Here is a 25,955-nt window from a genome sequence, read left to right on the forward strand (position 1 = left end):
AACAAGTTGTAGCCACTGCAACCAGACTCTGGGAACCTGCAGGCTGGTTACTTTCTGGAGAATCTGTAAGTCCTCCCTCATTGAGGGGATCCGAGTGCCGCCTGTGAGCCCTGCCTCAGACCAGGCTGCACCAGGCCGCACCGTGCGGCAAGCCCACTCACATCCCATTAGTCCCACTGCGACTTCTCAACCAGAGACGTGGGCAGACGTGCTCCTCCTCCAAACAGCTTCTGAGAACATGAAATTGAAAGTTTACTTGTTTTGGCTATAAAGCTTCATGTATTCAAAACATAAAGAATCTTTAAAGGTTAATTTTCTTGTTTTTAAAACGATAGCAGAAAGTAAGATTTTATTGAAAGGCAGAAATCTTTGCAGAAAAGTATAAACCAAGATTTTGAAACACTGAATTGGAAACACTTGGTTTTTCCAGTATTCGTGTTAGGATTTCTTTTGAAGTCAGAGTCCACAAATATTTACTGAGCTGTGAGATGAATTATCGAGAGGTGGTCTACAAGCCCAGGTGTGGCTGAGAGATGTCAGACACAGCAGAATCCTCCTCAGACGCATGGGTGATTCTTCTGGAAGTTTCCACGAGTTCAGCACTTCCATGAGTGCTAATGACAAGGTGAGAGCCAAGTGTAAATGCTCCCAAATCCCAAGGAGGACAAAGATTTCTGCTAAGAAATTGAGACGACCCAGGAAAATGGTCACAGCTGAGAGTCACTGAGCTTCATGGAGTTTAGGAATTTCAGAGCTGGCCTTCTCTGATTTATGAAGAGGGATGGAGACATCTCCCCAACATCCTGGGGCCTAGTGGGGGGTCTCCTGTGTTGGCTCCAGCCCTGGGTTGTGAGCACCAGTGTTATCTCAAGTCTGGCCAGAGAAGGTTCCAGCAGGTCCCCTCCCCATCTATTTATAGGGGCAGCTTCATCCAACTTCCCCCAGGGACCCCCACCCCCACTTCTCACCCGTGAGTCCTGCTAGAGAAGTGGAAAGAGGCCTCCAGCCGCTGATGTGCCTGGGACTCCTGTGGCCTGTCCCACTGGGAAATAGACTCCTGGGTCCTGGGAAAGCTGCATCCCTCTCCAGGAAGTGGAGAGTAAGTTTGTGGTAATAAAATTTAGGCTTTTTCCCTTTTAAATCGTGCAATTCAGGAGTATTAGGTGCATTCGCAATGCTGTGCAATCATCACTACTGTCTAGTTTCAGACTATTTCTTTCCTCCAAGTAAAACCCTGTAACCAAAGCACACACTCCCCTCCTCCCTCCCCCAGCCCCTGACAACCCGAGTCCTCTCTCTCTCTGGGTTTCTTCACCTCTCCTGCATGTTCGCCATCAATGAAACCATACAAAAGGGGGCTTTCCGTGTCTGCCCACATATTTTAAGCAGGGGCTGGTGAATTTTTTTGTTTTTACTTGAAATAGCATTTTTGTTATTTGAAAGGGAAATCCAGGTGGGTTGAAGATGAGATGTACAAAACAAGGCCCTTGTAGTAGCTGTGTGCGTAACCTCGGGGTAGACACTGCTGTTCTGCCGTGACACCACCGCCAGAAGACAGAAGGGAGATGCTTAGCTCTTCCTGTGGCAAAACAAAACCGAACAAATAAAAAAAACAAGCAAAATCCCAGAAAGACAGCTGGAAAGACAAACCAGAACCTGGAAAAAGCGTTCCTCAGAACCCAAGGTCACATCCCTGTGGCCCAAAAACCTCTCGAAACCCAGTGTTCTAAACAGAAACAGAACAGACTTGGGCAGTTCCAATGAGAGGCAGTGCAGGCGGCCAGTGTGTGTTAGAGACGCTCGACCTCTCAGGTGAGGATACAGGCAGACGGAGACCCTGTGGAGACAGCACTGGTCACCGTCACACTGGCAGGTTTCTAGCTTGGTGACAACGTGAGGAGGCAAGGGCCCCAGCAGATCCCCTGGAGGGAAGCGTGAGTGGACACTCCTCTCTGGGAGAACAGGATGCAGGACACATCAAAGTGCCACAGGTGCATCCCTTTCCCAGCACTGCTGATTCCTAGAGTCGGTCCCACCGAAGTTCTTGCAAAACTTTTCAAAGATGTCTTTTCAAGAGTGTTCATCACAGCACGGTTAACACAGAAGGGAATTGGAAGCAACACTAATGTTAATGGAAAGGGGATGGGATCCATCAGCTCTGGTCCATATGGGTGAATGAATGCTGTGCAGCTGGAGAAGTGGGTGCAGGGTCTCTACCTGATGTCAGGGGACCCCTCAGGGTAGATGTACGTGGACCCACTGTCTGCATCCAGGGTCCCATCTGTATGACCACATACGTGTGAAATCAACATAGATGTAAATGATTGTGAGTGTGTGAGAGACAGAGATAGAAAGAGACAGAATAAGAGAGACAGAGACTAAGAGATGTGCACCAAACCATTCATGATGGTCACCTCTGCAGGTGACAGTTGCAAATCTCTTCTTTTCTCCTTTAGGTGATATTTCAATTTTTTATTATGTGTCTGTATTACTTTACTAATTCTAAAAGGATTACAATTATATGTTACATGTGATCCATTCATTACTCATCTATGGAATAATTAAAGTGTGTTGTTTTTTTAAGTGTATGGTTTTTATTTTTAAAATATTTATTACAAGGACAATAAGCGTTTATGAAAGTAAAAGAATGAATTCTAAAGGAGTCAGTAAAGAGTAAAACCTTCTCAGGACTCAGTTCCAAGTCAGCCCCGTGGCAGCGGAGGTTCTCCAGGAGGTCGTGTACATCCTGAATCAGCATCCAGTAGAAGAAGTACCAGACTTGGACACTGAAAACTACAATAGTTGAGTGATCTGGTTGAGAGAAATTAAGAAAGACCTACATTCACATAAAATAACCCCATACTCATGGAGCAGATGGCTTGAGGCTTATTAAGATGCCAATATTCCACGAATAGCTGTAAGGGTTCAAAGAGTCCCTCCCAAAGCCCCAGGTGCTGTTTTGCAGAAATTGACAACCACCTAAAATCCATGTGGGAAATCCAAGGGGCTCAGACTGTATCAGGGACTCTTGAAAAAGAAGAACGAAGCTCAAGGAATGGAAAGCCAGGCAGAACCCCACAGTGGTAGAAAGACACTTCCAGCTGAAGACACCTGAGAGTCAACAGACAGAGAAGAAAAGCCTTCCTGGAGCTCCCCTCATCTGAGCAAAAGCAGAAGCTTCTGTGACATGACCGCGGCCATCAATTCCCTCGTCAGAGTGGCTTCTATTCCCGGGAGAGAGGCCAGGAGTAAACCGACCACAAGTCCCTTCGCTGCGGCGTCCCAGGGCCTGAAGAAGATGCAAAGATCACTCCTCTGTGTGCTGATGAGTACTATCACAGGCTTTCTTATATCCCATTGCTTTCCCCAGAACCTGTTTGTCTTTCCAGAAACAATCTGTCTGCTCCTCCCATAGAAGCGGGTACTCCCCTCTCCTCTTGCTCTATTCAGTTAGGTCTGTAAGCCTTTACCTTCCACCATTTAACATGGTGGTTGCTTTTCCGGTTGGCTCCTGTGTGCATAGAAATAAACCTTTTCTCTCGTTCATCTCCTCTTTACTTCAGTGGGCTCTTTGGGAGGGACTCTAGATGATGGGGAACTTCCCTTTTCTCACCTTCTTTAGTGACATCTTTTTTGTCCATGGTTAAGCTATAAAAAGGCTCATTGGTTTTGAGTCGCATTTGGAATAGGTACACCTTTGGAACCCCCTGGGAAGAAAAAAAAGGGGGTTCAATACTGCCAGGAGAATTTACTGGTTGTCCTAGCCAAATACCTGACAAGATGATATTTGCCAGGAATTTTTTTTAAGGTTCTCACCCTAAAACAAAGATCCTGTTGAAACCTCTCAGCTGATAAATTGAAAGACAAAGGAGAATCACGTCTAGCCTACAAACACTTCCTTAACAAAACACACTGACAGAAATTGGATTTAGAGCAAAAATTAAAATCCATTTGCACCATCCACATGATTGTTACTGTTCAAAGGATGTAAAGTCTAAACCCTGACCCTGACCCTAACCCTAACCCACATTACCCTAATCCCTAACCCTAACCCCAACCTCAATTCCAGCCCTAACCCTAACATGGCAAACATAACCTAAACAATATCTTGTACACACATGTTGATAGCAGCACTGTTCACAGTAGCCTAAGATAGAAACAGTTCAAATGTCCATCAACTGGAGAATGGACCAACGAAATGACATAGATCCATAAACCACTATATGGTTCTGCCACAAAGGGAATACAGTAAAATGGTGCATGCACCATGAAAAACAATGTCACAGTTCCTCAAAAACTGAAACACAGAGTTAGCATGTGCTCTGTCAAGTCACATGTTATATACTCAAAACACTTGAAAGCAGGAACTGGAACCAATGATTATACCCTCATATCCATAGAAGCATTATTCACCACTACCCAAGTATCCAACGACAGGTGAAAGGTAAGTAAAGTGTGGTCCATACACAATGTGATATGATCCAGCACTTAAAGCTCAAGTGATACTGACACATGCTTCAGCACGAATGAACCTGAAAGTCACAATGCTAAATGTAGTAAGTTGGTCGCAGAAGGACAAACATATGATTCCAATTACATGAGGTATCCAGAAAAGTCAAATTCAGAGATTAAAGACAAAAATTAGTTCCCAGGGGCCGATGGGAGTTAGTGCTTAAGGATACAGAGTTTCACTTGAGGAAAATAAAAAATTTCTGGAGATGGATAGTAATATCTGTCAGTGGCTGCAGCGGCTCATGATTTAATCCAAGCAGAGCCGGACGGCAACTGCCAATTTTCAGGTGGCAACAAATATAATCCTGGTATTTGCACATCTGGGAGAATTATAACCAAATACATCATGAATTGATAGAACATTGTGGGATTTTTTTTTTTTTGGAAAGGAAGTTTTGACTATAATTTTCCATTAAAAGAAGTTCCAGGCTTAGAAAGCTAATGAACGTAGAATCCATTTTTCCCTCCCGTTAGCAAACAGAAGGCTGGGAGCCTCTGGGGGCCTGAAGCGAGATAGAGCTGAGGGACAGTGGTCTGAGGAGCCCGGGGAGCCTCCAGAACTAGCATTCAGGGAGTGCCTTTATTTTGATGTATTTTGCTTAAAGATGGGTGATGGTACAGCATGAGCAAATGCTGGTGAGAATGATGCAGTAGAGAGGAGACATGACACTGCAGAAAGAGGTGACAGAGCCCTCATCTGGGGAGAAGTGACAGGAGGCCCGCCAATGGTGTGTGTGAAGACAGGTCCTCTCCTGCAGCAGGAGGAAACACTAACCTGGAAATGAAGGCAGGGTGGTAGGTTTGCTGATAGCACTGTGTAGTTTTTCTTCTGATTACTTCAGTTTCTCAGTGAAACAAGAGCTGAGGCCCAGAGGGTAAGACCTCCCGGGCACTGTGACCACAGCCATCGCACATATGTTGAGGACATCCATCCTGGGGGTCTAGAAGTCACGGCAGCACTAAGGAGCCACCCAAGGTGAGGTTCGAGAGAGAGTCGACTTAACCAACCAGGAGCTGACATCCAGTCCCCTGTGGCTGGGGAGTGACATCCTGACACAGCTCACTTCATTCTTAGATCAAAACAAGTTTACTTTCCGAAACAACTTTTTTTGGTCTCTGTCATAACTAAGTGGATTAAAACAACTTCACTTAAGTCATTAAAAAGTGGTTTTGATATATCAAACCAGCACCCTGGAGGCTGGGAGAAAAGTGGAGAGGAAGGGGAATGGATGCTGGGCAGAAGGACCCCCATCAGGACCGGAGGGATTCAGCCCCACCCCTGGGGACCCTGCTTCCATGGGTCTGGGCTCTGCTAAAGCCCAGCATAGCACTTTGAAACATCTCTCCAGGTAACCCAGCAAGCAGCCAGAGGACCACTGAGCTAAAGAAGATGATAGGTCCATCACAGCTCAATCAGAGCAAAGGCTGTCCCGCTGACCGGAACCCCCGGGCCCTTGGGGACTAGGGGCTCCGATTTGCCCAGTCAGTCTCATCCACACAGCCACTTTGTCTGCTACAGATGAGCTCATCTTACATCACGTCTCCTATTTCCTGGGAACTATGTGTGTGAGTAGGATTTCGTTTCACGTTAGCGAAGGGGATTCAGAATACCTGTTATGAACAGGCACCCGAATGAATGAGAAGTTCCATGCGCTTGGGGGACACAGGGGCCTGCAGTCTGACAGACTGAGGGCCGGCTGGAGGCAAGTGAGGGGCAGGGTGGCTAGTGATGCCGTGGTAACTAGCCCAGACGTGGTCAGTCTGGAGGTTTGGTGAGGTGCAAGTCAGTGCTGAATGAGGAGCCCCCGGGCCTGTCCTGCAGGATGCCATCAGCCACCAGGTGGCAGCACGGGACAGGGGAAGAGGGGCCGGGCCCACGAAGGAAGGGCCAGACTCCAGCACTGCTCTTGGGGCATCTGGTTAGTGGCCCAGGTACCCCAGCCCCCTTTCTCCATCGTAACATTGGACTGTCTCCCCCAGATCCTGGACTGCCCTGAGCTGAACTGACCACAGAGGGAAGCTGAGTCTCAGACTGTAGCCCCTCCTCACCTCCTGCGGTGACAAGGTGATCCCACCAGGCCCCACAGATGGCACAGCTCTTGGCGCCTTGGTCACTCTCAGGCCCACTCTCTGTTCCCTGGACACGGTTGCCCACTTCAGGCCTCCTGTGGCCCTGGGCCCATCTCCCACCACACAGATCCATAGGCTCCTGGAAGCCCCCAGGAAATCCCCCACCCCTGCCCCACTGGAGACCTCCAGGCTGTCTCAGGACTCGGCCTAATGCCAGCCCATGAAGTGCGCTGAGTAGGGGGGAGATTCCCAGCCCAAAAGAAATGCCTGGGCCCAGCGTGAAAGCCTGCCTCTCTCAGCCACAAGCCACGCAAGGCCAGAGGCCCTCGGCCTCCCTCCCCACCCCATCCCTCCTCACTGACCAGGCTCATGTTGACCCCTGACCTGTGTCCACCCACCCCGAATGGTCTGCCAGCCACCCTCTCACAACACCCCAGACCCCTTGCTGCTCGGCACCCCCCGCAGGGCCAGGTGAGGACACACCCTCGGCTGCCGCACCTGTGCTTTCACTGGCCAGGACCTGATGGGCAGGTCGGGCCCGCCCCCAGGACAGTGTGTGTGTGAGGCATAAAGCCGTCTGAGGCTGTTCCTGAGGAGCCGCCACCGTTGGCCATGAAGGAGAGCCGCGCCCTCCTGCTCGCAGCCCTCATCTGGCTCTGCACCTGCGGTGAGTCTGCGCCCACAGGCAGCACATGGAGGGGGAGGGTGCACGGGGGGTGGGCGGGAGCCTGGGAAGCTAGAAATCCAGGTACTGGGCCCCCACAGTGATTGGTGCCACCTTCCCAGGCACCCCAACCCTCCTTCATCACAGAACACAGATGTCGGCAACAACCCTGGTGCCCTTGCTCACCGCAGTCCCCACACAACCCCACCCCAACCAAAGACCAAGCCAAAGCAGCCCCAACCCCAGCCCAGCTTCAGCCTCTGTCCCAGCCCCAGTGTCACCACCAAGCCCAATATCACTAACCCAGCCTAGCCCAGGCTGACCCTGACCCGGATCCAAGCCCCAGGTCAGCCAACCTCACACGGAGGGGACATTTCCACTACGTCCAAGGCTTGACTTCCCTTCCCTAGCGATGCTGGAGAGCCCAGAGTGGAAAGAGGCAGCTGAGTTTAGGAGTGACAGGAGGGGTCTGTGGGCAGGTGGAGGCGAGGGGTGTTGTGGAGGAAGAGCTGGGGCAGGTGAGGTGGGCATTGGTGGGGGAGGTCTGGAGACCCCCAAGGTTGGAGCACTGGGAGGTCTAGGGCTGGGGTTGGAACGGCATCATCCTGTCCCCACAACACAGGGCTGGCCACAGGGGAGGACACCAATGAGATATTCATGGACTTCCTGCAAACGCTGCTGGTGGGGTCCCCAGAGGAGCTCTATGAAGGGCCCCTGGGCCAGTACAACGTCAATGCAGATGCCAAGGCAGCAATGGCCGAACTCAAGTCCTGCATAGATGGCCTGCAGCCCATGCACAAGGCGGAGCTCATCAAGCTGCTGGTACCATGGTGGGGGGTGGAAGCACTCCGATCCCTAGAAGCCTAAAGCCCCAGCAAGACCCACAGCCCTACTCCTCAGGCCCTCCACCAAATGCCGTGGCCATGATCGCTCACCCAATGCAGTGACCCCATACCCTACCACCCCACAGACACCCTGACCTGCCTCAGCCAGCAGAGGTGGACACCTCAGACCTCACTGCCTGCAGAGCAGCCCCCAGCCTCCCCTTGGGCTCACATGCATGCACGCGCGCACACACACACACACACACACACTCAAACATGCACACACTGCTTCCCCAGCTGCTAGGAGGGGACTGGCTGCACCGTGCTGAGCTCACCATCCCCCCAGAAGCTGGCCTGGGCCTGTCTGCCTGGTCACTGACCACCAGACATGGGGCCCCCGGGACTCTTGGCCCACACATGTTTGCCTTCCAGGTGCAAGTGCTGGGCAGTCAGGATGGCTCCTAGTGGACGTAGACATGGCTCCAAGCAGCCGTAGGACCAGCTACACAAGCAACCACGGCAACTCCACCCCTACCACTTCTCCAAGCCTGACTTTATCCTCAAACCATCCAATCAATAAAGTCTCCTGTAGCTCAGGCTCTGGCTCCTGTCTCTCCCCACCCTCAGGGACACGACTACACGCTCATACAGACGCACCTACATAGGGTCACGTGAGTGGAGCATGCACTACAAGTGACCCCACGTAGAGGGTGGACCCACCAATGGAAACCCAGGCAGATGCCCATGTTGGCAGGTGGACAGAGCAAGATAGACAGACAGGCAGACTTGTGAGTGCAGGGAGGTGTCAGGACCCAAGAAGGTCTGCAGAGGCAGCGGGCGGAGGCAGGGGCAGAGGCTCAGAGCAGGGAGGGGCAAAGAGCCCCAGAAACAAAGTGGCCAGGGCTGGGGTAACAGGCTGGGTGGGGGCACCTGCATCTGAAAACTATTGTTTTGAGACAGTAAACATGCACAATATGCACGTGGCACGGGTTAGGGTGTTGAGAAGTCACCAAAGGAAAAAAGCAGAGCCCTAGCCGGAGCCCCAAGAGGAAACTGCTAATGAGGGCACTCAGTGTCCGACGGGTGGGCACAGCCATCATGAGCAGGAGGGAGAGCAAGGTCAGAGGAGGGTCCCTCAGGAAAGCAGAAGCAACCCGTGCCAGCTCCCACCCCACCCCCCGCCAGCACAGACCCTACTGCACCCTGAATCCCAGGACCCTCAAAGGTCAAAGCCTGCTGTGCCTCAGTTTCCCCAGCTCAGTGGTCTCCACCGGGGGCAGGCCTGCCCCTCACGACCTTCACTCCTGGGCCCCTCTGGCTCTGGGGCCCAAGGCTTCACTGTCCCAGTCCAGGACCTACCTGTCCTCTTTCCTGCCCCCTGCACCTCTGTCCTGCGCACTACCACGAGGAGTGAAGCAAAGTCCTGGGACCCGAACCGTGCATGGCAAGGGTGGGGTCCCTTGGGCCCAGGCCATTGTCTCCATCATACATGCGGTGATCTAGAACCTACTACCCACAGAACCACATTCTAGAGCTCAGGGGCCGGGACCCCTCCCCAATTCTTGAAGCCCCCAGGGGGAGAAGAGAGAGAAAGAGAGGCCTTCCTCTCCATGCTCCTTTTCTGGAACTCCCTGGCAGCAAGGCTGGCGTGGCAGGACCGCCTCTGAGGAGGCTGGGTCCGTAGGTCTCTCTGAGTGCTGCTTCTGGACCAAAGAGGTAAGGGCCCTTCCGGAGTGGTCCCTCCCTGCCTCCATGGCAGAGTCTCATCCAAGAGGTTCCCCACCTTTGCCGACTGCTCCTTGCCTAGTCACACCCAGGGTCCTCTGAGTAGGAGGAACCTGCCCAGACCCCCTTAGAGCCAAAGAGGGTGGCTGGTGAGTGCTGAGAGACACCTCTTAAGGGCTTGTCCCCGAGGGATGATGCTCCCCTTCTGGTGGCTGGTGCTGCAGAGGAGACCCACTGCTCAAAGCAGAAACTCCCACCGCTCTTGAGTCTGGGCCCCAGCTTGAGACCCTGTTGAGGAGGCTGTGAGATGCAGTTCTGTCCGTCAGTGGGGGCAAAGGCTGGGATAAGGGTGGAGGACCTGGGCCTCCCAGCACCTGGTCACCCTCTCATCCGTGGACAGAGCCAGTCATGGCGGAGGAGGTATGGGTGGGTGCCTGGAGGCCCCATCGCCCCCGGGGGCCTATCATGGCGCTATACAGCAGCCCTGGACCCAAGTACCTGATTCCACCCACCATGGGTAAGTGCTCGGGAGCCTGGGAGGGACAGTGGTGGGGCAGGAGCCAGATCTGGGGTGGGCCTGGGGAGGGCTGGGGTTCATCCCTGATTCCCGGCCCATCCACCCCTCTGGGTCAATGGGGGGCGGGGGAAAGGGCAGGGTCTGGCTCCAGGCTGCTCAGAGCCCCTGCCACCCCCTCCACAGGCTTTGTGAAGCACACGCCCACCAAACTGCGTGCACCCGCCTACAGCTTCCGAGGGGCCCCCATGCTCCTGGCAGAGAATTGTTCCCCGGGGCCCCGCTACAGCGTGAACCCCAAGATACTGAGGACCGGCAAGGACGTCGGCCCTGCCTACTCCATCCTGGGGCGCCACCACACTAAGACCATGCTGACTCCCGGCCCCGGTGAGGGGCCCTGGCCCAGCCTTAGCCCCGACCAGCCCTGTTGGTGGCCACTGCAGGCCTGGTGAGCCACGGGTGTGAGGAGCACCGCTGTCCCCGCCCTCCTGGTGCACCTCCTCCTCGTGAAGAGGCACCATCAGGCCTGGGTCGGGGAGCTGCGACCCCAGTGCAGCCTCTGAGACTCTCATGCCCAACGTTCTCGGCCCAAGTCACCGCCCCAGGCCCACATCAGACCCACCCTCCCTCCTCAAAACTGGCCCCTGTCTCCTGGGCTCCTGCAGCCAGCATTTCCATCCTGGACACCCCTTGAACAACCCCAGTCACCACCCATTGGGGCCCAGAGGCCCCATGCCTGCAATGTCGGGGTCCTGCTTGAGGTGCCTGAGCAGGGCCAGGCATCTGTTTGGATCGTCTTCACCCTCCCACACCCACTCCATGCCTCCCCAACACCCCCAGGTGACTACTTTCCAGAGAAGTCGACCAGGCATGTGTTTGACTCGGCACCCCGCCACTCCATCTCTGCCCGGACCAAGACCTTCCGAGTGGACAGCACCCCAGGTCTGCAGCAGCCCCAGTGGCCCAGGGCTGAGTGGGTTGGGGATCCTGGGTAGGGCGGGTGAGGGGGCCCAGCCTGACCTCCTGTAGGTGGAAAGCCCAGGGAAGAACCCAGTCTGGGATTCAATGCTCGTGCACCCCACAGGCCCCGCCGCCTACATGCTGCCTGTGGTGATGGGGCCCCACACTGTCGGCAAGGTCTCCCAGCCCTCCTTCTCCATAAAGGGCCGCAGCAAGCTGGGCAGCTTCAGCGATGATCTGCACAAGGCAAGGGTCGCCCAGCTGGGGCAGAGCACTGCTTATCCCCTAGAGAGATAACCCCATCCCCCAGAACTTAGGACCCACCAGCCACACATCTAGCCCCACCCACCCTTGGGTTACATTCCAGTGGTGAGGGCAGACAATGGACAAGGACAGAGAGGACAAGACCCAGGCATGCATACAGAAACAGTACTGAGGAGGGATGAACAGGGAAGGGTTTATGGGGTGCTGCTTGAAGGGCGAGGAGCAGTCTTAGATAGGTGGCATGTAGGAAGCTGAGAAGAGGAGAAAAATAAACTGTGACATATTTGGGGGAGGAGGGTTCTGGCTGCAGAAACAGTCAGCGCAAAGGCCCTGAGGTGCTCATGCGCCCGGGAGCTTGGGGAGCCTGGGGAGCCTGGCACAGTGGCATCACAGCACCACTGACCGCACCAGCCCAGCCCATGGCCCTTGAGTCCCACAGGACAGCGTTCCAGCTGGGAAGAGGCCTCTCTCACACACACTTATGGAAGGAACAAGCCTGCGGCGGGCACAGACTAGGGTGTCATTGCCTCTGTGAGGCTGAAGAGAGGGTCATGTCGCACATAGGGAAGGGGTCCCACAACACTGGGGCATTGTCCCATGGTGTGGCTGCCGTCTGGAGACAGAAGGGGCCCCTGAGGCAGAGACACAGACACACACTGGGCCAGAAACCCACTGTCTGATGCTGGCCCTGTCCTCTGGGGTCCCCTGCCCTGGCAGGCTGAGCCTCTCTGAGCTTCTTTCACCTCGCAGACCCCGGGTCCCGCGGCCTACCGCCAGACGGACGTCCAGGTGACTAAGTTCAAGGCTCCACAGTACACCATGGCTGCCAGAGTGGAGCCCCCAGGGGACAAAACTCTCAAGCCAGGGCCAGGAGCCCACAGCCCTGAGAAGGTCTGGCAGGAGCATAGCCCGGGGTGGGGTGGCTGATGTGGCACGGAGGGGTGGCGTGGGGAAGGGCTGTGAGCCCGTAACAGTCGCAGCGGCCAGGCACCCTCAGAATGCTGTGCATTCCGGCACCAGACCTCTCCCCGGCTGGCAGGCTCTGTGTCCCTCAGTACCCCCACGCACTAGTGACAGTGAGTGCTGCTCTGTGGTCAAGCCTGGCAGTGTGGACTTCCTGCTGGTCACTGTGGCCCAGGGTTTAAGAGGGAAAGCAGAAATGCCCTCAGCAGTCCCAGCCCCAGTGAGGGCGGAGCCTGCGGGGTAGGGGCAGGGGTCCCAGTTCCTCACAGGCTTTCCTCCCCTAGGTGACAATGACCAAGCCCTGTGCCCCCATCGTCACCTTTGGCATCAAACACTCTGACTATATGACACCACTGGTCGTGGATGTGGAATAGCCCCGGCCCAGCCCACCCATCCCTCTGAGCCTCTGCACACCCTGTTCCCCCGACAGCAGGCCCCCTGGGCTCAGGGCCCTGGGCACCCCCTCCACCAGCTGGGCTGCAGCCGGACTGGCCCTGCAGGGCAGAGTACGCTTGTTCAGATGGTCGTGACCAGTTATTTTTTCTATGTTACTTTCCCATTTGCTACACTTGTTTCCTGCAGTGCCCAGATATATAATAAATCATGGATTCCACTAGCAATGGGTTTGTCTTGGGGGAAGATCAAGCTTTTCCAGAAAGGGGCCCCCATAGGCTGTCAGGCCCACCCACGTCAGGTCCCATCCTAGCTTCCAGGGCCTGGGGTCTGAGTGGAGACAGGAGAGCTTGGGAGAATCAGACGCCGCTGTGCCCACCCTTCTGATTCTGCCTTGAGCCCTGCCCTCTGCGACTCGTCGTATCCTCCAAAGATGATCACATCTGCATCCGTCCCCTCCCATGGGGTCAGACTGCCCTGTGACTGACTCTCCCCTGCCGAGATGGGGTCAGTGCCCCTCCCTTGGAATCTGGACCAGAGCCTATGACTGTCCTGAATAAAGCGACCTCTGGGGTCAGACCCCACAACATGCGAAGGAAACTACTTCTGCCCGGGTGTCCCCCTCTCTGTGAGGAAGCTCAGCACGCGGCAAGGCGGTGACCAGCCGGGCCCTCAGCCCGCACCAGCAACGGCCTGCAGACATGCGAGTGAGCCTTCAGGGGATGGCAGTGCCAGCCTCTCAAAAGGCCTTGACATCGCAGAGCAGAGACCACTGTCACCGCCGTGCTTGTCTCAGATACCAGCGGTAACCATCAGAGACAAATGATTATTGCAATTTTAAATGGCTAAGTTTAAAGGTGACCAGTTGTACATCAAAATAACACAGGAGGCATAGGGGGATGTGGGCAGGGAAGGGGTGTCTGAGCTGGGATGAAGAGGAGTGTTTCCAGGGGGTGCCCTTAAGTCCAAGGCCAGTTCTGAGGAGGGCAGTCGAAACTTCACCCCAGCCCTGGAGAGAAGTCACTGAGGACCTTGGGTGAGGAGCCCCGTCACCCCTGCGGCACTGCCGGCTGTAGCTGCACAAAGCACAGCACGGCTGCCCAGACTCACTCAGCTGTGACCACGCCAGGCTACTTATTCTACACACCCCACACGCATGCATTTAATCCTGAGGAGGTAATGCCATCATGCCCTCATCTGAGTCACAGAACCTTGGTGGGCAGAGAGGTACAGCAGCAGGAAGTGGCGAGGCCACGTCTGCCTGCCTGAGGCAGTGAGTGAGGAGGGAAGCAGGGCCCAGGAGAACTGGAGATGGGGAAAGAAGCAGAGTCTAGACCATCAGTGCCCACAGCCCGTCTGTGGGCCAGGCTCAGTCCCAGACAAAGCTCTCTGAAGCCCCCAAGGAGACGAGAACACCAGAGACTGTGTTTACTTCATCACGAGGCTGTTTATTCCAAATTATTTTTATTGCTAAATGCCTTGTCCTTGACTTACGGATAGAGCCTGGCAGCTTGTGTTCACTTGGCACAGAGCGGCCCCAAGTCCTGCTCTGCTTTACAGTCTTAGGGATCAACACCCACAAACCTGACTTATCCACAGGAATAAGGCTGAGTGGGAGGAGGGAGAAAGCCTCGCAGGAAACTCTACTGACACAGTGACACACGGCCCCTTCAGGAACTCATCCTAACAGTAAGAATGAGAAACAAAAAAGTAAACTGGAGAAACTACAACTCAGACCCCAAAATAGATAGAAGGGCTGCAGAGAAAATGTAGCAGCCAGAGGTCTGAGATGGCAAAGCACTCCTGGAGGACACCGAGTTAGACATGCAAACTCCTCCTGGTCTGTGTTGGCAAGTCGAGTGGGCTCAGCATGTAAGAGCATCCTCTGGTGCTCAGGGGCGTGGCTGCCATGGCTGAGCCACGTTCTCAAGAAGCAAGGTTAGCAGGCCCAGAGGCGGGGGGGGGGGGGCACAGAGCTCAGGTTTGGGTGTGTCTGCAGTGCCTGCAACAACCAGATGGAGATGCTACACGGGCAACAGCCATGAGCTTGGTGAGCAGTGGGCCAGTCCCCTCGACGAGGTTCAACCTGAGATGAGTGAGCACTAAGCCAAAGCTGTGGTGCGCAGGGCCAGTGCGGACTAGGGCAAGGCCACAGGGCCTGTGAAGGGTTTCAAGGAGGGCAGGGAAACAGCCAAGCCCAGAGACATGGAGGGAAGGAAACCAACCTCACCGGGTGAGAAAGCAGCACATGCTGGGGGGGTGGGGGCAGTCAGAACAGAAATCAGAGGTGGGATCCTCCTCCTCAGGAGGCTGAGGGGCCCATCCAGGTGGGGTAGAAGAGAGAAGGGCGCTGCGGTGAGTGCATGAGAGCCAGGCCTGCTGGGTGGACAGCAAGGGAGAGGAGGAGCAGCAGCAGCAGCGGCAGCGGCAGCGGCAGCGGCAGCGGCAGCAGCGGCAGCAGCTCAGGTGGCCAGAGGCAGAGCGAGGCGGGTGGCAGGGGCCCACAGGTGCCAGGCTGTGGCTGACATGTGTGACCACAAGTGGTATGAGTGTGCGAGTAGGTGGACAGGGAGCCAATGGGCCTTGGGGAGTAAGGGGGAGTAACCAAGATGGCAGAAGATGGGGATACAGAGAAGAAAGGACACAGGGCTAATGATGTGCTTCTTACAGGTGTTTTTATGTGACGATAAGAATGCTGGGATCTCACAGTGGGGCAAGAAAAAGACACTGGTTTGTCTGGGCCTGTGGTTCAGTTCGTGTGAGCAGGGGACTGGCCAAGTGGGGACTGAGAGTGCAGGGAGAAGCAAGAGGATGTTGCAGGTGGAAGGGCCAGGCTTGGTGGAAACTACCCATGACCCTCAAGAAGCAATCTATAGGTTCTGTGAAGAGAGCCCTTACCTGAAGCTTCCTGTCTATAACCACACGAGGCCCTCCTCACACCCTGCCTGACTCTGAAATGCCCGATGGGCCTGTTTGTAGAGATCTGGTCTCTGGTGCCAGGTAGATCCTGAATCCTGAGAAATTGTCAGCTTCTGCTCCTGGATATATGCCTGGCAGATCCACAAGGATCTGGGCTCTGTGCCTTCAGCCAAGGCTGCAGTTCACTCCTCCATCCACAACCCCCTGCCTTCCCTGAGGGTCTGGCTTCAGTCGTGGAACTGGAGGGCAGGCAGAGGCCCCTTGGCAGGACCCTTGGCTCTCACTGGTCCACTGGGGCCCAGCAGCCCTGGACAGGAACAAATGCCATCTCTGAGACCGAGGACTCTTGGTCGAAGGTAACGGCGATGGTTCGAGGTTCACTGCCACACCCCCTTCCTGTGTCAACTCCAGGCATCTCAAGTACCAGATGTGGCCTTATCCAGACAAGGACAGGGCAGAGGAGCCTTGAGATGTCAGAACCCTGAGAGCCAGGGGAAAGCCTGCTGTCACAGGTGGCCGTGTCCATTCCCAGGTGCTCTGCTTAGACCAGGCCCTACTGGGGCTTCTAGCATTCAAGGTGGTAGAGAGAGCTGGGCTTTGGTTTTCCAAAGGGGATGGGCCCCTTGCACACACAGGACAAGCTAACATGAGCTCACTGGGTCAGAGGCTTCCAGCCACACAGGAAGAAGAGTCCTAAGCCATGATCATCATTTCAAAAGAGTATTTTGTAGGCAGGTCCTCCAGAGCCCAGGATGCCAGGCAGAGGAAGATTCTGTGTGCTCCAGGCACCCACAGAAGCCAGTTCCCACTGGCTCACGTCCTTGCCCTCGACAGGAGGTAGGAGAGGATGAAGAAGGCCACGATCAGGCCCACAGCCATACCGCACAGAAGCTTCCGGTTGTCTCGCCCAGACCGCGCCATTGTGGAAAAGCGCTTCACGCTCCCCGTAAGTAGACCCGTCATGCTCGTGAAATCCGAGTCCTGAGGAGGAATCCCAGGATGGTCACACAGGGCAGCGATGCCACAACACACGCACACAGGTGGGGACCTGCACAGCAGGTGGTATGGGGCAGAGCTGACTGTGACACTCGCACAAACCGCAGACCCTTACCATGCCGTCCAGGTACCGGTTCTGGTCCTCTGCATCCCTATCAATGTCCAGGGCCAGCTGGTCAGGACACAGAGGAAACAGGGTCAGGCCAGGACAAACATAATGGACAGCAACTGACCTCCCACAAAATCCACAGAAATCAGGAGATCCAGGTGTCACCTGGGCCTCACGCAGGTGAGTGCTGCCATAGATGGGACAAGAATGGAACTACCTGAAACCCATCCAGGCCTGTACCCTCCCTCTGATCCCCGCTCCAGGGTGCCAGGTGGAGGTGAAAAGAAAGGACCACCACTGACCGATTTAAGCCTGGTGACCTTGGAGGCCAGGTTGTCGGCCATCCGCTTGTTCTCCCGGTCTAGAATCTCCTCCACAGCACCAGGGCTCTGAGCTGAGAGAAGAGAGAGGCTGAGAGCATGCATCTACCCACAAGCACCCCTTGACCCCTGCACCTCGGCCCTTTGTGGCCTCAGGGCTCTCACTACAATCCTATCTGGCCAAGGCATGTCCGGGGAGGACTGGGCTTTCCTGTGTGTTGAGCAGGTCTCACCAACACGTGGGTCCAACACATGGACTTTACACACAATGCAGGCCACATGAATTACAGTGTGCATGAGCACCTGCCCAGTGTAGGTATCCAGGCTGGGATGGGTGGGCACCTCCAGAGGGCTCAGTCCAACTAGCACTTACTGATGCTCTGTGGCAGAACTTTTACCATCCCTCCATGGATGTCACCAGCGACATACAAGAGACCTGTTCTTAGAGAAAACCAGTAAAGTCTGGTAAGACTTTGGGAAGACTTAGTAATAGGGGTCGATCCCAAGAGCAGGACCTAGGTCTGCTTCCGTCTGCATTCCACATAGGGTCTTGTATGACACCCAGAGCAGGGTGCTTGCTGAGACCTGGCCCATGACACGGGCTGGGTCTGATGATTCAGGAGTACCATCCTATCAGGTGGGTGAGAACTACCTCTCCAAGCTCAGAGTACCTATTTGCCTCGGGCCAGATGCTTCAACGTGACTCATCTAACAGGGACGCAGCCCTAGGAATCATGGACGTGTACACACTCCAAAACAAGAGCTGTCAGCGTCCTACCGACCGCTCGTATCCTTAATGGTCACAAAAGCCCTGCGAGACAAGCATCAGCATCCCATTTCGCAGACGAAAACAGGGGCTCCCAGTCGGCAAATGGGGCAACTCGAGCCCCAGTCGGTACGAGGCCTGCCTGGGCCCTCCCGTCACGCGCAGCTCCCACTCCTCGGGGGCTACCCTCCGGGACCTGTCGACCAGGAGGCCTGGCCGAGGTCTCGAGCAGAAGCATCTCGCAGGGGCGGAGGCGGTGGGGACTGCGGGATCAGGCCCCCGCAGCTTCGCGGAGCAGCTGGGCGGGAGCGCCCGCAGAGCCGCAGCGACCCCTCCACGGAGCTGCCAGCTGCAGCCCGGCCCGCCCGGCCCGGGCTCCGCCCGCCCGCAGGGTCTCCCTGCCGAGGCCACCCAGCGGGGCGGTGGCGGGCGAGGGCGGCTCCTGCGGGGGGCGGCGTCGGTTCCGGCCGGTCCCGCCGCCACCTGCCTCCGCGCTCACCCCGAGCCCAGTCCGCCATCGCGCTCAGCTCCGACCCCGGGGTCCGCCACCAGCTCGGGACAGCCTCCTCGGACGTGGCGCAGCCGCGGGAAGGTGCTTCCGGCCCCGCCCCTTCCTCCGCAGCCCCGGCTTCCGGCCGAGGTCCGGCTCGCGGGGGCGCGGCGCTGGGAACCCGCCGCTCGGCTTGGGGGCGGGACGGGCCGTTGGCTCTTGGGACTGCCGGGTGGTTAGTGTCTTAGCTGGCAGTTTTGGTGCCGACAGACATTCCCACAGGCATTCCTGCCAAAGGCGGCGTCGGGTCCTGACTGGACAGAGCTCACGGGCCCTTTCCCAGGCGGGAGAGGCTCCAGGTCGCGCCCCTGCCCGGCTGCGGTGCGGTGAAGGCGCGGGCTCAGGACAAAGTGGCCATCGGTGCCTAGAACGAGCGGGCGCCGCAGAAGTTGCAGGGTGAAGCACTCCGAAGGAAAAATGAGACCAGGAAGAGGGGTGGGAGCGTGGGGGAGTGGGGACGGTGGGAGCCGGTGCTTCTGGCCTTTGCACTCGCTCACTGACAAGACGCTTGGCACAAAGCAGATGGACCAGTGGATGGACTGTATAAGTTACCCACCCACCGTAATAGAGCATTTGCTGTCTGTCATTTAGTCCTACTGGCAAACAACTTAAATGGGAACTTTTATCATCTGTGCTTTTCAAAAGAGGAAACTTGAGTCCAGGCCAGATCGTGTGTCTGCTTACACGGCGAGGAAGTCGCCGCACGTGATCAGGGTCTGTTTCTCCCACCACAGCCATTCCCACCTCTGCACTAACCGCTCCTTCTGCCTTGAATGACTTTCTCCCAGATCCTTTCCTGGCTCGCTTCTTATTGTCCAGTCTCAGCAAAAATGGCACTTCCCCAGACCCCTCTGAAGCCCATCAGGCCCCTTTTCTTCTTCAATCACAGCACTATGAGTGCCTAAAGTCGTCTTATTTGCCTGTTTTTCTTTGTCTTCACCTCTGGAACATAAGCTTCATGAAGGCAGGGGCCTGTGGGTCCTGTTCACCCACATCCTGGCTCCTCGCATGTAGTAGGCACTCAAATGCCTGTTTAACAAATCAAGTGGTCCCGGGGCTGCTAAGTCCTTTCCACCCTGGCTTTCCCCGGGACATTTCATTCACTCTGTGCATCAAGGCGCTGTTGGTGTTCGTGTGTTGCAAGGGTAGGGGGCTGAGGTCCTCTCCTGCCGGGAATTCCGGCCCAAGAAGCGAGGGTCACTGCTCGGTTCAGGGGCGACTCGGGCCTTGAGGTCGGACGATCACCAAATAGGTTTTTGAAGCCCGAGCTGACTCCGTGGCAAAGCCTGCAAGCTTGCGGGAGGCTGCTCCAGGCCTCTCTACTGTAACGCGCGCGCAGTCACGACCGCACCGCGCACGCCCTGGCCCCGCCCCTCGGCGCCGCGCACGCCCCGTCCCGGCCTCCCCGGCGCGCCGAGCCAGGGCGGGGCAGGCAGACGCGGGCCCGGAACTGTGGAGCGAGGCTCGTCCAGCTTTTCCGGCGCCAGGTCCCGGGGCCGCCATGGAGCCCCGGGAGGTTGCGGATGCCGTGGAGACGGGGGATGAGAACGTGATTTTGGAGGCTCTGCTCGCGTACAACCGGGAGGTGAGCGGGAGCTGTGGACGCGGGACGTGCAAGAAAGAGGTGGGGCCGGGTGGGGCCAGCGCGCGTGGCTGGCTTTCGCGGGGCGTGAGTGGTGAGCGTGGAAGGGAGCGCCGGTGGGGGAGGGGCGCTGACTCGGAGGCGTTGCTGGGTGACAGGTGTGTCGGGGTGGGGCGCAGTCTGTTCAGAGCCATGCCTGCGGCCTCATGCCCCTATCTGCGGAGCCGCGGTCCTGCACCGGTGAGTCTGTGCCTTCTGAGCCTCTGGGTCTCTTTGCAGAACTCCCAGAGCTTCACGTTTGATGATGCCCAACAGGAGGACAGGAAGGTGGGTCCTCACCGAGGGGTAAAGGGGCGGGGACGGGTGGCCCAGGTACAGGAGCCTGGTGGAACCGCTCTTCTCCCTGCCCACAGAGACTGGCGGATCTGCTGGTCTCCGTCCTGGAGCAGGGCTTGCCACCGTGCCGCCGCGTCATGTGGCTGCAAAGCATCCGCATCCTGTCCAGGGACCGCAGCTGCCTGGACTCTTTCACCAGCCGCCAGAGCCTGCAGGCACTTGCTTGCTATGCAGGCATCTCCGCCTCCAAGGAGTCGGAGCCCCTGGACATGGATGTCGTGCTCGAGTCCCTTAAGTGCCTGTGCAACCTCGTGCTAAGCAGCCCTGTGGCACAGGCGCTGGCTGCAGACGCCGGGCTAGTGGCGAAGCTTGCCGAGCGCGTGGGACTGTGCCGCCAGAGCAGCTTCCCGCACGACGTCCAGTTCTTTGATTTGCGCCTCCTCTTCTTGCTAACGGCACTTCGCACGGACGTGCGCCACCAGCTGTTTCAGGAACTGCAGGGAGTGCACCTCCTGACGGAGGCGCTGGAGCTGACGCTGGGAATGACCCCCAAAGAGAGGCCCCCTGAGCTCCTCCCTACCCAGGAGACTGAGCGGGCTATGGAGATCCTCAAAGTGCTCTTCAACATCACCTTCGACTCCATCAAGAAGGAGGTGGATGAGGTGAGGGCTGACCTCAAACTGTGGGTGGATCATAACAGCTTGGAGTTATCCTGGATTTGTTTCTCTGCCGAGTATCTTCAAATTTTCGGGTGTCCCACCAGGAGAAGGCAGGGAGATCCCCATATTGGACAAGGGCCTCAAGAACGGTTTCTGAGCGAGTTGTAGGGCATAACTGGATCTTGCAGCCTGGTGGGAGGACAGTGGTGTCTGTGGGAGGCCGTCAAAGATTCCTCACTAGAGGCAATGAGCGTGGGGCTAGAACCAGAGCGACTTCATCCCAGAGGGGTCTGTTCATGTTCTTAACCAAAAGAGTATTCTTAAGGTCACCAGGAGAGGACGAGGAGCCAGGGGCACAGTAGAGGAGATGCGTAGTTAGTCCACGTGGTCCTGGAGTGGGCTGGCAGCAATGGGGGCAAATGGGGCTGTCTCTCACAGAAACCCCTTTCTCTTTGGTCAGGAAGACACTGCCCTTTACCGGCACCTGGGGACCCTTCTGCGGCACTGTGTGATGGTTGCTGCTGCTGGAGACCGCACAGAGGAGTTCCACGGGTGAGGGTGGTGCTTGTCATGCTGCTGGGGAAGTCTGCTCACAAGTCTAGGTGGTGGTTCCCAGACCTAAAACGTCTTCATCTGTCTGGGTGGGACCAGACATCGGTGTGTTTCCAGGGACCTCCAACACTTACAATATGTGGTTAAGACAAGAGCTGTAAGTTTGGGGACAGTAATGTGCCACTCAACCTTGTTAGAGGCAGCAGACGGCGGGGTATCTATAGAGCAATGTGATTATTCATATTTATTCTTGGTGACCTGTGTCTAGGCAGGTTCTGATTTTTGTTCATGATGCTTCCACCCAGATGTGTGGTAGGTTGGGCATCTGCAGAGAGTGCACCCAACGGTTCTGGTACCTAGTGCTGCTCCTCAGGCCCCTGGACACTGGCTCATGTCATATGTGACCCCAGCAGGTGACAGCAAGGGTTGTACCTATGCTGGGGCATTGGACTCACCAAGCCCCCGTTTCCATCTGTTCCTAGCCACACAGTGAATCTCCTAGGAAACCTGCCCCTCAAGTGTCTGGACGTCCTTCTCACCCTGGAGCCGCACGAAGGCTCCTTGGAGTTCTTGGGAGTGAATATGGATGTGATTCGTGTCCTCCTCAACTTCCTGGAGAAGCGTTTGCACCAGGTGGGCAGGGGGACTCTGGCCCAGGCTTTCTCAAGCAGCTGTGGTCACTGCTTTTGCAGAGTCCACACTGGTAAGTGGAGAGCAGCTCCCCAGTGTGATTCAGGGGGTGCCTTCAGCTACTCCATGGTCTAGCAGGTAGGAAGGCAGATCCTCCTCCCTGAGAAGTATGCAGACCCTGCCACACACGGAAGCAGGTTTTCAGAATCTAGCAAAGAACTCATTTTTTAGATCTCTTTGTGGATGCTTTTGAGTGGTCCGGAGAAGCCTCCTGGCCCTTCCTTGTGATCCTAGACTTATAGTGTCACTCTGCACAAGTAGACCTTGGTGGTAAGCATCAGCTGTTCCTTGGCATCACTAGGGACCCACAGGATCCTCGAGCCAGAGACTCCCTGATTCCTGCAGCTGTACCACGGGACATCAGCTGGTCGGGGTTCCACCCAGCCCCTCTGTAATTTGCAGGCATCATACAGGCTGAAGGGTGTGACAGCTCAGATTTAGTAGAGCCCGTGGGAATCCATGTTGCCCATAGCTGGCTTGTGTGCTGGTGGTTTGCTAACAGCTTTAAACACTTCCCCACAACTCTGGTTTATGGGTAGGGAAGTTAGACTCAAGGCAGTTGAGTCATTTGCCCCAAGTCACATGGCATGTGAATGGCCTCCTGACTTAGGGTCCATGCCTGTCCCTCTCAAGAGTTCACACAGACACCCACTGCTCACAGTTGGTCCCTCAGCTGACTAACCATGGCGGGGCCTCTTCCTAAGTGCCTCCTGCCGGGACCATGTGGTGCATGTGCACCACATCCCCCACCCCCGGCCTGGCCTCGAGTCAGGTGGGGCACAGTCCCGGTGACAGAGGCTCCTCTGCAGACGCACAGGCTGAAGGAGAGCGTGGCCCCTGTGCTGAGTGTGCTGACGGAGTGTGCCCGCATGCACCGCCCTGCCAGGAAGTTCCTGAAGGCACAGGTATGTACAGGGCAGAAGGGCCATGGCTGGGCCCTGGTCAGAGACCCTGGCCATTCTAGGCCCAGGCTTAGGGACAGCTGCCTCCCCAGGTGCTGCCCCCACTGCGGGATGTGAGGACCCGGCCAGAGGTTGGGGAGCTCTTGCGGAACAAGCTGGTTCGCCTCATGACGCACCTGGACACCGACGTGAAGAGGGTGGCTGCTGAGTTCCTGTTTGTCCTGTGCTCTGAGAGTGGTGAGTGGGGGGACTGGCTCTCGCCTGCCCCCCTCCAGCCCCTCCCAAGCCACGTTTGCGCACTGACTTCTGCCCTGCCCCTCAGTGCCCCGATTCATCAAGTACACGGGCTACGGAAATGCCGCAGGCCTCCTGGCTGCTAGGGGCCTCATGGCCGGGAGCCGGCCTGAGGGCCAGTACTCGGAGGACGAGGACACAGACACAGAGGAGTATAAGGAAGCCAAGGCCAGGTGTGTGCCCCCCATCCTCGGGCTCCCCTCACTCAGCCCCCATCCCTATTCCCTCACCCACCTGGACCCGCAGGGTGGATGGGACAGGGTGACAAATGGGTACGACCTTTTGGGATGAAGCATCTGTCTTCTAAACGACACTTACTCTGACATCAGGAAGTTCTGTTGAACACAGAGGCTGAAAGGGGCTGAGCAGGTGGTCCAAGTGGCAGGAACTGCTCCTGGAGGGAGGTCTTTTCTGCAGTTGCCTTGCCTCCCCACACCCAGGAAGATGGGTTTCTTGCCATTCCAGGGCCAAGCAGGAAGATACGGCGCTCCCCCACCCCATGCAGCCTCCTCCTGTCCTAAAGAGTCTCTAATGCATTCCCCACACACCTCTCTTACAAAACAGCATAAACCCAGTGACTGGAAGGGTAGAGGAAAAACCACCCAACCCCATGGAGGGCATGACAGAGGAGCAGAAGGAGCATGAGGCCATGAAGCTGGTGAACATGTTTGATAAGCTCTCCAGGTATGTGGCATGGAGGGGCCTAGGGCCATTACAGGGAGATGGACCCATGTCTTTTTTTGTGAGCCCTGGGAGGTGGGGTCAGAGGAGGGCTTACATTCTGGGAAGACTGCATTATCAATGTTTGAAATCACCTGTCCAGGAGGAAATCCCCTAGAGAAGGGTTAGGGTTGAGATCAGTATTATGTCCATTTAACGGTTGATGAAAACTGAGGCCCAGAGGAATTAAGAGACTGCCTAAGGTCTCAAAGCTTAGGTAGCAGTTAGGATTCAGGCCTGCTTAACACAGTTCCCACCCAGCCTTCTCTAGTAAACAGGAGCAGCTTAGTGGAGCAAAAAATAGCAGCCAGGGGTGCGTAGGACCCCTGCACCCCAACCCAGGCCCCTTCCCCAGCCCTACGACCTTTCCCCACAGGCACAGAGTCATCCAGCCCATGGGGATGAGTCCCCAGGGCCAGCTCACATCCCTGCAGCATGCCATGTGTGAGACCATGGAGGGGCAGCTCTCCTCGGACCCTGACTCGGACCCCGACTGAGAATGGCCGCTCTTCTGCTCCCCTTCAGAACTGGTGCTGCTTCCAGAGGTGTCCTTGAGGCCGGGCCCCAGGGAAGCCACATCGCTCCCTCCAACTTGGGGACCCCTTTCTCTTTACGCCCAAAGTTCTATCCATGATTCGCCTTTGGTCCGTTCTCTTCTCTCTAGGACTGCAAGACACTGCAAGGTCTTGTCCCGCTATAACTCGGGAAGCTCAGCCTTCATGTGCGCCTGAGGGCAGGGCTTAACTGATGGCAGAATGAGCATGCATTTGGGAGGGCAAGGGCTGAGCATGGGCACTTGCAGATGCAGGCATGTCCACAGCTGGCCTGCTGGCCCAGAGCTGGTGTCGGGCAGGTGCCACGTTTCACAGGGGAAAGGACCTGCTGGAACTTCATGTGCTAATGTCAGAAACACGCTTCCAAGGTATGCTCTGCTGTTTTTTGTCCCCACTGAATGCAGGGCTGGTTGCCTCTTGCGTCCTTGATCCTGACTCAGCACCCAAGTTTTCACTGGTTGTAGCAGTTGAATCTCAATCCTTCCCGTTGGCTTAGACCATAAATACATGAAGGAAAATGTCCCCTCTGAAACCATAAGTCTAGACTTCTATCATGTACCACTAAGCTTCACAGAAACATCATTCTGGAATAAAGAGTTCCAGACAAGAATGTGTGTGTGAATATACATGTAAAATACCAAGTATAGGCACAAGCAGAATTGAGAATTAACTTCCCTCTTAGAATTCAGCACTCTCCCCAGATGTCCACACTTGTGTTTTGTTCTTGAGGCGTCAGTTAAATCTGCTCCAGGTGGGCTCCAGCCCAGACGTCCAGTGGGAAGAGAAGATGCCGGGAAGGTGGGAGCACCGGGGCAGGAGCCAGGGGTCAGGAAGGTTGCCTAGGAGGTACCACTTGAGCTGGGCCTTGGGACAGCCCCAGGAGGGTCCTGTTCAAAAGCAAGGAGCTCACGCAGGTTCTGCCCCAACAACAGTGTGGCCTGAGCACAGCCAAGGTTTCCAAGGGAGTAAAGCCATCTGTCTTAGAGGTTAATTCTAGTAGCATTATTGGTAGAAGGCCTTGCTGGGGAGAGTGGAGACAGGGAGACAGAAAGCTGCTGGAATGGTCTGAAACAGGTGAATTTTGGGGGGAGAGGTTGATGTGAAAGGCATCAGGGTA

The 25,955-nt window shown here is 56.1% G+C and overlaps 4 protein-coding genes across 6 annotated transcripts; 3 read left to right on the forward strand and 1 right to left on the reverse strand.

Annotated features, from left to right (window-relative positions):
• The first annotated feature begins 7,157 nt into the window (after window positions 1–7,157).
• Window positions 7,158–8,666, forward strand: SCGB1C1 (secretoglobin family 1C member 1). Its single transcript, XM_010949449.3, has 3 exons — window positions 7,158–7,249; window positions 7,869–8,068; window positions 8,503–8,666. The coding sequence occupies exons 1-3, from the start codon at window positions 7,195–7,197 to the stop codon at window positions 8,533–8,535; spliced, it is 288 nt and encodes a 95-aa protein (XP_010947751.1). The 5' UTR covers window positions 7,158–7,194; the 3' UTR covers window positions 8,536–8,666.
• Window positions 8,667–10,203: 1,537 nt separating this feature from the next.
• On the forward strand, window positions 10,204–12,870 carry CIMAP1A (ciliary microtubule associated protein 1A). 2 transcript variants are annotated; one of them, XM_010949430.2, is made up of 6 exons: window positions 10,204–10,312; window positions 10,496–10,696; window positions 11,150–11,251; window positions 11,394–11,515; window positions 12,284–12,424; window positions 12,781–12,870. In XM_010949430.2, exons 1-6 carry the CDS (start codon window positions 10,204–10,206, stop codon window positions 12,868–12,870), a joined length of 765 nt encoding a protein of 254 aa, XP_010947732.1. The 2 variants fall into 2 exon arrangements, with proteins under 2 accessions (XP_010947732.1, XP_010947739.1); XM_010949437.1 differs by lacking the exon at window positions 12,284–12,424.
• A 1,442-nt stretch (window positions 12,871–14,312) lies between these two features.
• BET1L (Bet1 golgi vesicular membrane trafficking protein like) lies at window positions 14,313–18,762 on the reverse strand. 2 transcript variants are annotated; one of them, XM_074371239.1, is made up of 5 exons: window positions 18,499–18,762; window positions 17,216–17,307; window positions 16,920–16,976; window positions 16,690–16,789; window positions 14,313–16,115 (listed from the first exon to the last, which is right to left on the reverse strand). In XM_074371239.1, the coding sequence occupies exons 1-5, from the start codon at window positions 18,515–18,517 to the stop codon at window positions 16,036–16,038; spliced, it is 348 nt and encodes a 115-aa protein (XP_074227340.1). In that variant the 5' UTR covers window positions 18,518–18,762; the 3' UTR covers window positions 14,313–16,035. The 2 variants fall into 2 exon arrangements, with proteins under 2 accessions (XP_074227340.1, XP_074227341.1); XM_074371240.1 differs by having other exon boundaries at window positions 14,313–16,789; window positions 18,499–18,636.
• A 272-nt stretch (window positions 18,763–19,034) lies between these two features.
• RIC8A (RIC8 guanine nucleotide exchange factor A) lies at window positions 19,035–25,448 on the forward strand. Its single transcript, XM_074371234.1, has 10 exons — window positions 19,035–20,134; window positions 20,411–20,458; window positions 20,545–21,129; window positions 21,587–21,678; window positions 22,161–22,311; window positions 23,178–23,273; window positions 23,363–23,507; window positions 23,593–23,737; window positions 24,129–24,248; window positions 24,661–25,448. The coding sequence occupies exons 1-10, from the start codon at window positions 20,051–20,053 to the stop codon at window positions 24,779–24,781; spliced, it is 1,587 nt and encodes a 528-aa protein (XP_074227335.1). The 5' UTR covers window positions 19,035–20,050; the 3' UTR covers window positions 24,782–25,448.
• Window positions 25,449–25,955: the final 507 nt, after the last annotated feature.

The sequence above is a fragment of the Camelus bactrianus genome, chromosome 10 (assembly GCF_048773025.1).
Source record: "Camelus bactrianus isolate YW-2024 breed Bactrian camel chromosome 10, ASM4877302v1, whole genome shotgun sequence".
In the NCBI taxonomy this organism is placed as follows: Eukaryota; Metazoa; Chordata; class Mammalia; order Artiodactyla; family Camelidae; genus Camelus; species Camelus bactrianus.